The 16,733-nt window shown below is 35.4% G+C and overlaps 1 protein-coding gene across 1 annotated transcript; it reads left to right on the forward strand.

The window, feature by feature from the left end:
• Positions 1 to 41: 41 nt before the first annotated feature.
• On the forward strand, positions 42 to 653 carry LOC139848951 (uncharacterized mitochondrial protein AtMg01250-like). The gene has a single exon (XM_071838631.1). It carries the CDS (start codon positions 42 to 44, stop codon positions 651 to 653), a length of 612 nt encoding a protein of 203 aa, XP_071694732.1.
• The last annotated feature ends 16,080 nt before the right edge of the window (positions 654 to 16,733 follow it).

Consider the following 16,733-nt stretch of genomic DNA (forward strand, 5'->3'; position numbering starts at 1 on the left):
ATTGTCTTAATTGGAGTATCCTTTTGGAAGTGATGAAATGTATGGGATTTGGTGATAAATGGAGAAAGTGGATATATTCTTTTTTGAGTTCGGCTTCTATTTCCATTCTTATCAATGGTTCACCTACTAATGAGTTCAACTTAAGTAAGGGGGTTCGTCAAGGTGATCCTCTTTCTCCATTTTTATTTATTTTAGCCGCCGAAGGTTTGAATATTTTAACCAAAGCATCTACGGATTCGGGCCTCTTTAAAGGGACTGAAATTAGAGCGGATAAAGTCTTGTCACATCTTCAATATGCCGACGACATGATTTTTCTTGGTGAATGGTCAAGATCGAATGCTTATAGCATTCAGAATCTTCTTAAATGTTTTGAGTTGGCATCGGGGTTAAAGGTCAACTTTCAAAAAAGTTATCTTTACGGTATTGGGATAGATTTTGGTGAAGTAAGTTATGTGGCTAACCGCATTGGATGTCAAGTTGGTAAATTTAGTTTTACCTACCTTGGATCGCCAATTTGGACGAAGATGAATAAATTAAGCGGTTGGAATCCGGTTATTGGCAAATTAAGAAAAAGATTATCGAGTTGGAGAATGAGATCGATGTCATTCGGAGGAAGATTTGTGCGAATATATGAGAATGTACTTTCGTTTTGATGATAATTAATGACCAGTCCTAATTAATTCGGTTTTAAGTAGTCTCCCCTTGTACTTTTTCTCACTCTTTCGTGCTCCGCATTGTGTGTTGAAACTACTTGAGAGGTTACGTCGTTCTTTCTTTTGGGGCGGTTTGGAATTGGGCTCTAAAATTTATTGGGTTAAATGGAAAAATGTCATGAATTCTTATGAAGGGGGGGGGGGGGTTTAAATATCGGGACTTTAAAAAGAAAAAAATCTTGCTCTTTTGGGAAAGTGGTGGTGGAGGTTTAAAATCGAAACGAATGCACTTTGGGTTAGAATCATTCGTAGTATATATGGGTCGGGGTGCGTTGGACGTGGATTCCGAATTAATTCGGGTTTCATCTACGGGTACTTGGTATAATATTATTGTTGCAGGAAAAGCAATTGAAGACATCAACGTTAGCTTCAAAAACTCCTTTGCTAAACAATTGGGAACGGGAACACTACTTCTTTTTGGGATGACATTTGGATCGGGGATACTAAACTCAGCTCAAGATTTACAAGATTATATCATTTAGAAAAGTCAAAGGCTGCCTCAGTTTGTTCGTGTATTATTTTCACATATTCGGGTATCTCTTTCGCATGGGAGTGGGCTCGCTTGCCTACTGGTCGAAGTGCAGGAGAGCTGGAAACATTAGTTAACATGCTGAATTGCTTCACTTTCCAACCAGAAGTTCGAGATCATTGGAGATGGTCTTTCAACTCGTCTGGTTATTTCACAGTTAGCAAACTTTAAAGATTAATTGATGAGAAACTACTCGCAAGTCACATCGATAATATGGTAACAATGCGAAATAATTTGGTACCGAGAAAACTTGAAATTTTTGTATGGCGAGTGAAAGGACCCGTCCTAATCCATCTGGACGAATACATTACATTTGGTTACATCGCGAGGTACTTGACCTCTATATGATACATTTTACAAACATTGCATTCGTTTTGAAAAGATAAACTTTCCTTACATCGAAAGTTGACGATATGCATACCATTTCTTAATACATCCAACTATAATTGACTTAATAATAATCTTGATGAACTCAACGACTCGAATGCAACGTCTTTTGAAATATGTCATGAATGACTCCAAGTAATATCTCTAAAATGAGCAAATGCACAGCGGAAGATTTCTTTCATACCTGAGAAAAAACATGCTTTCAAGTGTCAACCAGAAGGTTGGTGAGTTCATTAGTTTAACATAAATAATCATTTCCATCATTTTAATAGACCACAAGAATTTGATTTCCATTTTTCATAAATATACGTCCCATGCATAGAGATAAAAATCATTCATATGGATTGAACACCTGGTAACCGACATTAACAAGATGCATATAAGAATATCCCCTATCATTCCGGAAAATCCTTCGGACATGATAAAAACAAATTCGAAGTACTAAAGCATCCGGTACTTTGGATGGGGTTCGTTAGGCCCAATAGATCTATCTTTAGGATTCGCGTCAATTAGGGGTGCACTAATTCTCAAAATTAGTGATGATCCCTAATTCTTAGGCTACCAAGCAAAAAGGGGCATATTCGGCTTCGATCATTCAACCATATAATGTAGTTTCGATTACTTGTGTCTATTTCATAAAACAGTTATAAAAGCAGCGCATGTATTCTCAGTCCCAAAAATATATATTGCAAAAGCATTTAAAAAGGGAGCAAATGAAACTCACTATACTGTATTTTGTAGTAAAAATACATATGACGTCATTTATCAAGTGTATGGTTGGCCTCGGATTCACGAACCTATATTGTTCATATATATATTAGAACATATAATTGAAATCTAATAAGTTTAGATATTATTATTAATTGTTATTCCAATAATTTGTATGTTTCATTAATAACTATATTAACTGTATTTACCTTACATACTTTAGATAAATAGTTAGTATTTTTATGAAAATATTAATTTTGTTATGTAATATGTATCAATTATATTCTTATATAGTTATTTAGTTGGTAAAATAATATCACTAATAATAAATAACAATTTGTATCTTTTTATGATAATAATTATAATACTTGTATTAACAATAATAAGTGTTTTTAAAAAAAATCACAATATTGATAATAATAATAATAATAATAATAATAATAATAATAATAATAATAATAATAATAATAATAATAATAATAATAATAATAATAATAATAATAATAATAATAATAATAAAGTTCTACCTTAAAAGTTCCAAAAAATAAACTATCTTAGCTCAGGCTCGAATCCGAGACCTTTCGGTTAACCCCAACACACACCAATCATCGAGTTGTTTGTACATTTCTGAGATAAATCATATCTTTATTCCATTTAACCCATATCTTCATCGTTATTATGATTACACCATATCATCATTATTCCAATATCGATGTACACTGCCACTATAATTACCTCCATCATCTTTCATTATTAATATTCATTATCTTTATCATATTATCTTTATTATTAAGGTATCATCTTTAATTAACTATCATCTAGTCATCTTAATTCTCTTATCATAATCATCTTATGTATTCACTAATCATCATTTTTATTATCATACCCATTGTCATACTTGTTATCACCATGTACACTATCGTCATAATACTACACCCATTATCTATCATCTAGTATCATAACATCAAATCTATCATCATTCTCATCCTTAATTCTATCATCATCTCCTCATAAACATAATCATAATTATCATGATAACCATTTTTCTAACATCATAATCTTATCATCATCGTGTATTATTACCATTATCTCTTCATAATCATCTTCACATCTCATCTAGTCCTCATCGATTATCCTTATTATTATCTGCAGAATCCTCATCAATTATTTACATACAAGATGATTTTGTTATAAACCCACTATCCTGGCCCAATACACATAAACCCTTAGTAGTTCATCACTATACGGCCCATGTTTAAAATAGAAGTTGTTTAGATTATGCAGTTTTTTTAAAAAAATAAAAAATAAAATAAAATAAACTTCCAGCTCGTCATATTACATCCCCAAATCTTCACCACATCATTAACTATTTTTATGGTATCATTACAGTATCTAAGGCCATCGCCATTTTAATAGTAACCGAAGTAGGAACACAATTATAGTTGCCTAAATAACCTTATTTTTACGGCCCACATAGATTAGGATGAACCCATTCTACTAGCCTACTAGCTTTATCAATTGAATCCACTAATTAGTCTCATACATGATTCTAAAGTTTTCGTTTTTAACAATGAACTTGCAACAGAAGGAGACAATTTTACAGCTCACCATTCCATTATTATCATTCTTCGTTAAGTTAAAAAAAAAAGTTATGGGTGTGTCTAATTGGATACTTTATGATCGTGCCTTCCACTAACTCTTATACTGCTCATCACCCAACCTAATTACTATATTTATCATTATTCATAAATTATTGTAGCTTCATTTATATCTTTTACGTTTAACAATAACAAAAAAGAATACGTACTGTAGTAGCAAAAGCAAAAGTCGAGCAACATTTGCAGGTGGTCTCAAGAAATTTATAAGTGGTTTTAATCCAAAACAAGATGCAGTTGTAGTAGTTCGCGGGTAGTGATGATTTGATGATAGTGGTGTTGGTTTGGTCATTAAAACCGAAGCAGATATGTGTGTTGTCGTGGATTAATTGTTCACGAAGTAAAAAAAATGAAGAGAGAGAGAGAGAGAGAGAAGAGAGATATTAGCGAGAGATGGTGTCGGTATGTGTTTGATCAAGAAAATAAAGTGCAACAGTTTGCAACAATTCGACGGTTTGTGAGCAAAGGGCAGCGGATTAGGGTGTTGTAGTTCAAATCTCAACAAAAAAAATATAAGTAATTGGTGATCGTTTAAGGTATAGGTCTGACCGAAGGTACGTTAATATATATATATATATATATATATATATATATATATATATATATATATATATATATATATATATATATATATATATATATATATATATATATTTATATATTTATATATATATATATATCTCATTCTTTACAACTGTAGATGTATATGGATATGAGTTAGATTGTGGTTATGAATTTGAAATAAACAGATGAAGGTTGAAGATGATGATTAGGTTCTTGGTGATGGTTCAATGGGATGGAGAATTCGAATGAGTTCATCAATTATGAAAGAATCATTTTTATGTAGAGAATGGTTGTCGACAGATATAATCAATCTAGGAAGAAAAAGATAAAAAGAAGAAAGGTGTAACAACCCAACCCGCTAACCAACCAAAAACGCAGCATAAAAAAAAAATTTAAAAATGAGCTGTCCAGATGGGGTGCGCGGCGCGCACCTACACCTGTGCGCGGCGCGCACAGGCCCTGGCAGCCCGCTGTCCACTTTTTCCAATTTTCGTAAAAAGATCTCTTGCTTCCCGACACTTTTAGACCAAACGCTCTTCACGACAATTTATATTAGTTAAAACTAACACGTTCCAATAATAAAATGAGTTTTACGAGACCGGACCCACATCGGCCGTTTTACGACTTTCGTACAAAATACAAGTTTTCGACCACATGATTTTTAACACAAAATAAAGACCGAACATGGCGATTGGGGATACGCTACTCAATCCTAATCAATCCAAAAGCAAGATCTTCTAAAGCAACTATGCGAGTCCACTAGTTCCCGCTTATCTGAGCCACAGCATCCATGCAATCTATAAAACTGTAAACAACGAGAGGGTAAGCTAACGCTTAGTGAGTGAAAATATACTACATACATATATATGCATAAAATGGACACGCCACAAATAATCAAATACCGCATACCAGAGCATCCATGAAATAAGGCAAGCTAATCTAAGCATACCGTACGATCACTAAGCAACAAGCTAAATATGCATCAACAAACATAAATTCACCAACGACGATGTGAACAACGCCAAGAAGCTACACCCGGAGGGTTAGCTACATCACGACAATAAAACAATATATATATATAACAATATATAAACGAATAAGGTTAACCCCTAACCCATTACCGAATACCAGACACCACAATGAAGATTGGCCGAACAACCCGAGCCTTAGTGAATTCGCACAACCCGATATTCACTTCTTCACCAATTCAACAACCGAGGTTGGCCGAACTACCCGAGCCTTAGTGAATTCGCACAACCCGAGATTCACTACCTCATCAACAAGATGACCGAACAACCCGAGTCATCATGAATCCGCACTACCCGAGATTCACTACCCAAAATATTATGAATACGAGCAAACCGATATTCATTTCCACACCATAACCCACGCCGTCGGGGTTATAACTCCAAATCACAATCCAAGTGATATCGTACACACAAGTGTGCAACTCGCCAATGGTGGTCAACCAAAACGCACAACCGTGCCAATTGGACCTATTACACAAGTCCATAAAAATCCGCCTATATGTGAAGTGAGCTCTATAACCGAGAACCACTTCACTCGACCCGCACCCATCCTACACATACATATGCACATAGGATATTAACCCTCACCTTGTCGCCCTGATGAATGCTTCCAAGTAATCCGCAACACGTCAATATAAAATACCTAATCAATTCATCACAAATACAACAACACACTTAGAGTGGATTTACAACCAACTCAATTCGACACTTAGTGCAAATTCGACCAATTGCACTCATAAACACAAAACGCGTCCAAACTAACCAATAATCACTAATCACAAGTGAACATGGTTCTAATATGCCAATGAACCCAATCTTAAGTGTTAAACACTTATCAATCTCAAAATCACCCAAAAACCCTAATTTTGACTCAATTCTAAAATTAGTCTTTCAAACACACAAAAAGGGTTCCAATACTTCCATAATCACTAAACCTAGTGATTAAACCCAATTACAAGTCCTAATGATAACCAATTTGTTCACAAACCCAAAATCCACCAATAATAACAATAAACCCGATTACAAGCAACACTAAACTCACTTCATGAGTTTAAATGGGTTTATCAACAATTTAAGTTCAAACCCTAACTTGAATATCAAAATCAAACAATGAAATTCGGAGTTAGAACTTACTACAACAACCAAAACGAAGCTAGGAATGAGGTGAACAACTTTAAAACCCGAGACTTTGATCAATTCAAGCTCCTTCCTCTCCAAAACCCCAATTCTCTCACTAGAATTCTCCCTCTCTCTCTAAAATACTTGAGAGTGATGAATGGATGTGAAAATGATCCAAAAGTGGATCCAAATCAGCTGATAAGGCCTGAGATCCGGCCTCAAGTGAAAAGACCAAAAAGCCCCTCATTAAACTTAAAATAGAAAAAGACAGAATTCTGTCGCTGGGCATGTGCGCGGCGCGCACCCATGTCTGGGCAGAATCTGAACTTTGTTTAATTACACAATACTTGCCCACTAAACGTACATCATTTAAAACTCTGTGTGCCATAAATATTGGGGTCTTACAACTCTCCCCCACTTAGAATCGATCACGTCCTCGTGATCCTCATCACTTACCCAAACGGACCACATTCCACGGTCCTCAAACATAAGTCCCAATCCGACTTTCCTAAACAATTCTTCCCAATGAATCGCCTTTACAACTAAATCGTCACCCGCGATTTATCAAATCCGCAAATCCGAGCACTAACACTTGCTCATTCCCTCATATCGGAAAAACTCATCCAGTCTCTTACTGAGATATCAATCCCTTAGCATACCCTTACCGAGTACAAGGCTAAAAGCAACCAAGTCTCAACCTTAGGTCAACAACCCGAAACGATGAAAACCGAACCAAGCGAATCCTTAAGGATAACACTAATCATGAAACATCCCTTGTAGTGCGCAACATGACCAATACGCAACTATCGTAACATCAAAAGCAACGGCTAAAACTGATAGCGCCCCAAACGACTATGGCAACGCAAATCCCAAGGTGTACAAAAACGACTATTGTCACACCCGTAACAACATGTGAGCGAAACACGGCTATCGCATCACTAATCACACGACATGGTCCTCGCGACCCCACCATTGGTGTATAAACAACCAATAGTTCACAACACAACATGGCCGAAACAACCCGAGCCAAAACACACATGGAGGATGGTCGAAACAACCCGAACATTAGTGAATTCGCAACAACCCGAAATTCACCAACCCAATCCATATTTCCCACAACGAAATGACCGCACAACCCGAGTCATCGTGAATACGCGCAAACCGATATCCACTATCTCCACCACATAGTATAACCGAGGATGGCCGTACAACCTGAGCCTTAGTGAATCCGAACTACCCGACATTCACTACCTCAAACTATGAGTCCAACCAACAGTGACAATCGTACTACCCGAATTATTGTGAATACGAACAACCCGATATTCACGTCCCACAACACAACACGTGAATGGTACTCCCATTCCGATAACGTTATACCATACCGATATAACACTAAACCCATGATGAAGTCAGCGGACCCTGAAGATCATGCTCCTCCAATCAACAATACCATGATGAAGTCAGCGGACCCCGAAGGTCATGCTTCACCAATCAACAATACCATGATGAAGTCAGCGGACGCCGAAGGTCATGCTTCACCAATCAACAATACCATGATGAAGTCAGCGGACCCCGAAGGTCATGCTTCACCAATCAACAATACCATGATGAAGTCAGCGGACCCCGAAGGTCATGCTTCACCAATCAACAATACCATGATGAAGTCAGCGGACCCCGAAGGTCATGCTTCACCAATCTCATACGAACTTTTGGCCTCAAACAACGAGTAGTGCAACATTGCGCTCTGCTACACTATAGTGAACCCTAACGGATACCACTAACCTTCCACACAATTGAGCAAGAACCACCTATATCGAACATAGGCACAGAACAATAATTCTCTACAAGAGAATCCACCACGCACATCCCTTAGCCGAGGGATTTCACCTTGCTCGCCAAACACGCCCATTATCTCTTAACGAGATTACCACATTATCACCTCGGTGATAATTTACATTCCAAAATCATAAGTGCAATTTAACTGAAATTGTACTCTACTACAAATCGACAAAAACTAGGTCCCAACGCAAACTTCTGGATCTACCAAAAGCATTATCCGAAGTCTCACACTAAAACTTCCTCGTGCGGGAGTGTAACTCCCCCACTGGGAACTACGTTCCATAACCGCCTCTCGTACAACCGTACAATGCTACCGAAGGTAGACTTTACTAACAATTGGGTTCACACGACCTATCACCAGATCTTGCTCCAACCTTGAGCACACGAAGGATTTTAACCAATCCTTAAACACTTCGAACGAAAAATGTACCGCAAATTACACAAACTCTACTCTCGCAATCATCCAATTGCTATAGTTCATCAAATTCCAACTAGTCACTCATGTACCTAAGGGTTTCTCTCTGGTACCCTAAGTACAATGTAACCGCAACGCTATCAGAGTCGAACACCACGCTAGTAGGTATGAAAGAGGCACATAATGTCGCGTCATGTAAACTCCATTACCAACCTACATCGAGATCCAAAACACTCGATCTCAAGGGTTCCAATCCACCCGACGAACCTCACGGTTCATCAATTTCAACACGAGAGCGAACACGCTCTAACATCCGAACACCAAAGCCCATTCCCAAGGCTTGGTAGAACATTTCTCAATGCTGAGGAATGCTTGGTTACACCAAGTCTTACGCCCTTCGCCCATTAATCAAAACGTCACCATAGGGTACTTCCATTAGGAACGTCACCCATAACAATAACATGCAAAACACTATGCAACCTACAAACCCGAACGCATCGACACATAAATAAATATTCAAAGGGCATATTTATTAAAATGAAACGTACCTCAATGTCTCCTTGCGGCATTCGCCGCCGCCAACTCGGGACAATCCGGCTTGCGATGTCCCTCTTTATGACAATAGTAGCACATTCCGTCATCACTTTTGGCATTGTGCATTCCCACAACTTGTGGCCCCTAACACCACAATTGAAACATCTAGGCGCACGAGAACTCGTCGAACCTTTCTCCACATTACTCATACTCGCACCTGCTCCCTTAGTTTTCTTACTTGGAGCACCATACGAATCAACCCTTCTTTTACTTGAAAGCTCCCAAGCTTTCGATCGCGAATGTGATTCGAAACCCCTAGCCATGTTAAATAACTCCGCAAACGAGTTCACTTGGCCAATGCTAATTTTGCCCTGCAAATCATCATTCAACGTCCGATAGAAATCTTCCATCATCATCCGATCATTCCCAATATACTCCGGGCAAAAAAGTGCCTTCGACATAAAGGTCGTCTTTAGAGTATTCAAGTCCATCGACCCTTGTTGCAAATTTCGCAACTCATTTCGCATTTCTGACAAATCGGCTGAAGTCCGGAACTCCTCGAAGAATTTGTTCTTAAACTCGTCCCACGATAACGCCATAAACGGTTCACCACCAACAAGATCAATCTTACCATCCAACCAATCCTTTGCCCTCAACAAACTAGTAGCGAGTCTTGTCCTCTTCTCAGGAGGGCATTCAATAGTACGAAAACACCCTTCGACATTCGAGATCTAAGTTGTGATCACCAAAGGATCCGGTTTCCCATCATACATCGGGGGTTTAGTCCTCATGAAGCTCTTAAGACAACGCTCCATTTCCTCACTACCTTGAAATTCAGAATACCTCCTATCCATTCTTTCTTCCAACGCACCCATTTGCTCCACAACGGCGGCCGCAACTCTAGCGTTAAACTCCACGTCGTTCGTCTCGATCTCGTTTCGCGTCACCATTCTAAAGAATGTAAAACGATTAGTCCATGAACGTGTAAAACCACACGCACAACACCGCCCATCTTGCTCAACACCAGTCGTACATCACTTGTTTGACACGATTTGCACCCGTAATATGGTTTGCAAGTCCTTATTACGCACACACGCCGTATCAACTCGTTAGTACAATGACCGCCTCGGTCGATGATATAAACAAACACAAACAAAATTCTACGCGATATAAACACACGCGAGAATTATTATCACAACACAATAATATATTAGTAATATCCGCATTACTAATATAAACGTTAGTCCACCTACAAACAAGGCACTAACTACAACCTATTCCGACCCGTTCACCTACAAGTCCCGCAACAGATAAGCACACACAAAGGTCTAAGTCTAGGCACCTATCTCAAGTCACCTAAATCCCGTAGACCATGCTCTGATACCACTTGTAACAACCCAACCCGTTAACCAACCAAAAACGCAGCATAAAAAAATTTAAAAATGAGCTGTCCAGATGGGGTGCGTGGCGCGCACCCACACCTGTGCGGGGCGCGCACAGGGCTTGGCAGCCCGCTGTCCACTTTTTCTAATTTTCGTAAAAAGATCTCTTGCTTCCCGACACTTTTAGACCAAACGCTCTTCACAACAATTTATATTAGTTAAAACTAACACGTTCCAATAATAAAATGAGTTTTACGAGACCGGACCCACATCGGCCGTTTTACAACTTTCGTACAAAATACAAGTTTTCGACCACATGATTTTTAACACAAAATAAAGACCGAGCATGGCGATTGGGGATACGCTACCCAATCCTAATCAATCCAAAAGCAAGATCGTCTAAAGCAACTATGCTAGTCCACTAGTTCCCGCTTACCCGGGCCACATCATCCATGCAATCTATAAAAATGTACACAGCGAGAGGGTAAGCTAACGCTTAGTGAGTGAAAATATACTACATACATATATATGCATAAAATGGACACACCACAAATAATAAAATACCGCATACCGGAGCATCCATGCAATAAGGCAAGCTAATCTAAGCATATCGTACGATCACTAAGCAACAAGCTAAATATGCATCAACAAACATAAGTTCACCAACGACGATGTGAACAACGCCAAGAAGCTACACCCGGAGGGTTAGCTACATCACGACAATAAAACAATATATATATATATATATATATATATATATATATATATATATATATATATATATATATATATATATATATATATATATATATAATATATATATATATATATATATATATATATATAAACGAATAAGGTTAACCCCTTAACCCATTACTGAATACCAGACACCACAATGAAGATTGGCCGAACAACCCTAGCCTTAGTGAATTCGCACAACCCGATATTCACTTCTTCACCAATTCAACAACCGAGGTTGGCTGAACTACCCGAGCCTTAGTGAATTCGCACAACCCGAGATTCACTACCTCATCAATAAGATGACCGAACAACCCGAGTCATCATGAATCTGCACTACCCGAGAAACACTACCCAAAATATTATGAATACGAGCAAACCGATATTCATTTCCACACCATAACCCACGCCGTCGGGGTTATAACTCCAAATCACAATCCAAGTGATATCGTACACACAAGTGTGCAACTCGCCAATGGTGGTCAACCAAAACGCACAACCGTGCCAATTGGACCTATTACACAAGTCCATAAAATTCCACCTATATGTGAAGTGAGCTCTATAACCGAGAACCACTTCACCCGACCCGCACCCATCCTACACATACATATGCACATAGGATATTAACACTCACCTTGTCTCCTTGATGAATGCTTCTAAGTAATCCGTAACACGTCAATGGAAAATACCTAATCAATTCATCACAAATACAACAACACACTTAGAGTGGATTTACAACCAACTCAATTCGACACTTAGTGCAAATTCGACCAATTGCACTCATAAACACAAAACGCTTCCAAACTAACCAATAATCACTAATCACAAGTGAACATGGTTCTAATATGCCAATGAACCCATTCTTAAGTGTTAAATACTTATCAATCTCAGAATCACCCAAAAACCCTAATTTTGACTCAATTCCAAAATTAGTCTTTCAAACACACAAAAAGGGTTCTAATACTTCCATAATCACTAAACCTAGTGATTAAACCCAATTACATGTCCTAATCATAACCAATTTGTTCACCAACCCAAAATCCACCAATAATAACAATAAACCCGATTACAAGCAACACTAAACTCACTTCATGAGTTTAAATGAGTTTATCAACAATTTAAGTTCAAACTCTAACTTGAATATCAAAATCAAATAATAAAATTCGGAGTTAGAACTTACCACAACAACCAAAACGAAGCTAGGAATGAGGTGAACAACTTTAAAACCCGAGACTTTGATCAATTCAAGCTCCTTCCTCTCCAAAACCCCAATTCTCTCACTAGAATTCTCCCCCTCTCTCTAAGATACTTGAGAGTGATGAATGGATGTGAAAATGATCCAAAAGTGGATCCAAACCAGCTGATAAGGCCTGAGATCCGGCCTCAAGTGAAAAGACCAAAAAGCCCCTCATTAAACTTAAAATAGAAAAAGACAGAATTCTGTCGCTGGGCATGTGCGCGACGCGCACACCTTATGGTGCGCGGCGTGCACCCATGTCTGGGTAGAATCTGAACTTTGTTTAATTACACAATACTTGCCCACTAAACGTACATCATTTAAAACTCTGTGTGCCATAAATATTGGGGTCTTACAAAAGGAATTGCTACCTCAATGGTACGATCGATTTTGATGTTCAACTATTTCAGAGACATGAAAACAAAAAATCTGATACAGATGATAGAAACGTGGAACTGATTTGATTCTATGTTAATCTATAAATAATTTAAATTTAATAATTATATTATTAATACACAAATTACCGATTTTGTATATTGTATTCTATATATATATATATATATATATATATATATATATATATATATATATATATATATATATATATATATATATATATATATATATATATATATATATATATATATATATATATATATATATATATATATATATATATATATATATATGTATGTATGTATGTATGTTTATACCTGTATAGTTTATTAGGTATATAATTCTGTATTTTATATATGTATGTGTATTTATATATAACTATATTTATATATCCTGTTTATATATATGTATATGTATGTATGTATATATATATATATATATATATATATATATATATATATCTTACATTTTGATTTTTAGCAAGTATAAATATATTAATGTTATTAATAATACTAATAATATTATTATTATTAATAATATTATTAATAAAGAGAATGTTAATAATAAATGGTAAATAAAAATATTGTTACTAACAATAATAATAATTTTAATTACTAATAATGATAAAATAATTTTATTAGTTATATTAATATTATTAGTGATAATAATAATATAATAACTTTTTCATATCAAATTTATTTATTTTTTATTAGATATAATTATTCAAAGATAACAGTAATAAAATTAATGATAACAATAATAATATAACAATTATATTTTTAAATTTGTAATTACAATTTATTATATCATATTTACTAATTATATCATATTTATATATACCTATATATTTTAACCATTCTATATTCAGTTATGTTTTTAAGTATTAAATAGATAACTATATTATATATATATATATATATATATATATATATATGTATATATATATATATATATGTATATATATATATATATGTATATATATATATATATATATATATATATATATATATATATATATATATATATATATATATATATATATATAACCGCAAGGTACCCATTTAATGTTAACAAGTTATGTTAAAAATCATTTATATTCAATATATCCTATATAACAAGTTTTAATTATTTTACGTTATTTGCCAATAACTAATTCACTTATTAGTTCATTAATTTATTTAATTTTATTATAAATAATTATTTATATCTACCTTTCTGTTTACAATTTAAAGGATCGTGAATCGTCAGAAATAGTCAAAGGTTAACTGGATATATATAAAATAGTTCAAAATTTTAAGACTCAACATTACAGACCTTGTTTATCGTGTCAAAATTAAATAAGATTAAGTTTAAATTTGGTCGGAAATTGCCGGGTCGTCACAGTACCTACCCGTTAAAGAAATTTCGTCCCGAAATTTGAGCAAGGTTGTCATGGTAAATCAATAAAAATGTTTTCATGACGAATATGAGTTGATAAATAGAGTTTTTATCATCATTGAGTAATATGGATAGAACAATTCGATTATGTGAAGAGTACGAGTGAAGTTATCACAAAAGAGTGAATTAAAGAAATAAAGTTTCGTCTTAACTTTTGACGTTGTCTTGGTTGAATTCCGGAATTCAAGGGATTTAAACAAAATCTTCGAAATCTAAAAGATTTGATTCTTCGGCGAGTAAGGAAATTAAGATCTCTATAATTAAATGCAGTGATCTGCCTCGATTACTCTGTTTAATATTTCCATTACAAATTAAACTCTTTCGTTCCATTATTCTCACCATTCCTTTATTTTCTTTCTTAGTTCATACATCCAAAAGATAGTGATAATGCTTAATCCAGTTCTATTCCTTGATATTTTTCTAATTATCATTTCTGTCATCCTTCTTTTCAATCTTCCACCAGAAAAATCTGTTTACTTTTACTATTACCTTGACACTATTCTTAATTCTACAGTGTCTTTATATTGCTATTCATATTAATATCCACGGTTTGTAACCTCCGTGTTGTTATTGAGCTTTATATTTTCTCTTATATTTCGGAGCTCTTTGCCTTTTTATTCTCTTCTCGAACTCTGGTAAAGCGAGTAATGGTCCAGACTTCGTAAGTATGGAGTTTCAAATGAACTTAATGTTCTAAACAAGAAAGAACGTAATAGCACGATTTGATTTGTCAAATTACCAGAATCACTGAGAATAGAACTATCAAGAATATATTTTCTTGATATGTTCAGAAGTTAATCAGAATGAAAGAGTTATGTAACATGACACATGATGACGTTATAATCTGTGAATCATCATGTTCCATTTAGAAACTCAGCATGACTTACTGTAATATAATCACGTTGATCAAGTGTCATTATATTATACTAAATCAAGCATCAGTTACCAACATTACTTCAATAACATTCATATTTTAAGCTCGAAAGTTTACAGAATATAGAACTAAAGCAGTTTCCTTTTATGAAATAACACAGACAGTGCGGAGAGATCATTAATATTGGACGAGAATATTTATGAAGATATCTTCAGAAATATTGAAAGATACCATGATATCTAATAATTTTAGAACCAAAGTGTGATGAAGAAATTCATTCACAATGATTTGGAATGATTAAGGAGCAAGGTAATCGCCAAAGATTTCATCAGGAACATAATCATCAAGATTCTTTATGTACAAGTTTAGTCCTTGTGATTTGTTCAGAGTCTCCTTCATGGTTTGCTCAATTCTTTATTATCAAACTTTTGACTGTTTAAACAGTATTCAGTTTTCGCTGCTTCATCAGCTTTTTCAGAACTCAAAGATCTGATTCGTAAGCTAGAGTGCTTTTCAGGAATTCAGAGATTCCGAATTTAAATTCATCAATCCAGAAGATATACATTATATATAGATATAACTATTGACGTAGGAACTCTGTGAAATTTCAAAATACTGGTTGCTAATTTCCGGTAATTGATGTGGTAATTCTCGTTATAAGATGCGGATGAGTACATGATGAGACTTCAATAGATAAATATAGTGATTTGTCGGAGAGATTTAAACCAAGGAGCGACGAGGTTGCTGGTACATCTGCTGGTAATATGGTGGAATATAAAAGGTTCCCCGGTAACAATAAAAGAGCACGCATATATATCAAGGTTATAGTAAGGCTAGTCCGACTGAAAAGTCGAAGTTGACTTGCTGGAGCTGTGACAAATTTGGCTAATTTGGAAAGAGGTTGCAAAGTTATTTTTGGTAATAACAACGCCAAAGGAGCTAGCAAGGATACGTGTTAAACGTTTACTCAGGTTCTGAGTGTTTTTAGGTGCACAATTATATGCATAAATCCTTTCTTCCATTGATGAAGTGCGGTTGGTTCACTCTCTCGATTGAGGTGTTTTCAAGAATCATGAAAGGTTTGAATGCAGATTGTAATCGTCAAGATACAAATGAGGTTTAGGATGAAATCAAGTGGCAAACTTGAAGAAATGTTTAGTTTCATATGTTATAATCAA

Source organism: Rutidosis leptorrhynchoides, chromosome 5, assembly GCF_046630445.1.
Source record: "Rutidosis leptorrhynchoides isolate AG116_Rl617_1_P2 chromosome 5, CSIRO_AGI_Rlap_v1, whole genome shotgun sequence".
In the NCBI taxonomy this organism is placed as follows: Eukaryota; Viridiplantae; Streptophyta; class Magnoliopsida; order Asterales; family Asteraceae; genus Rutidosis; species Rutidosis leptorrhynchoides.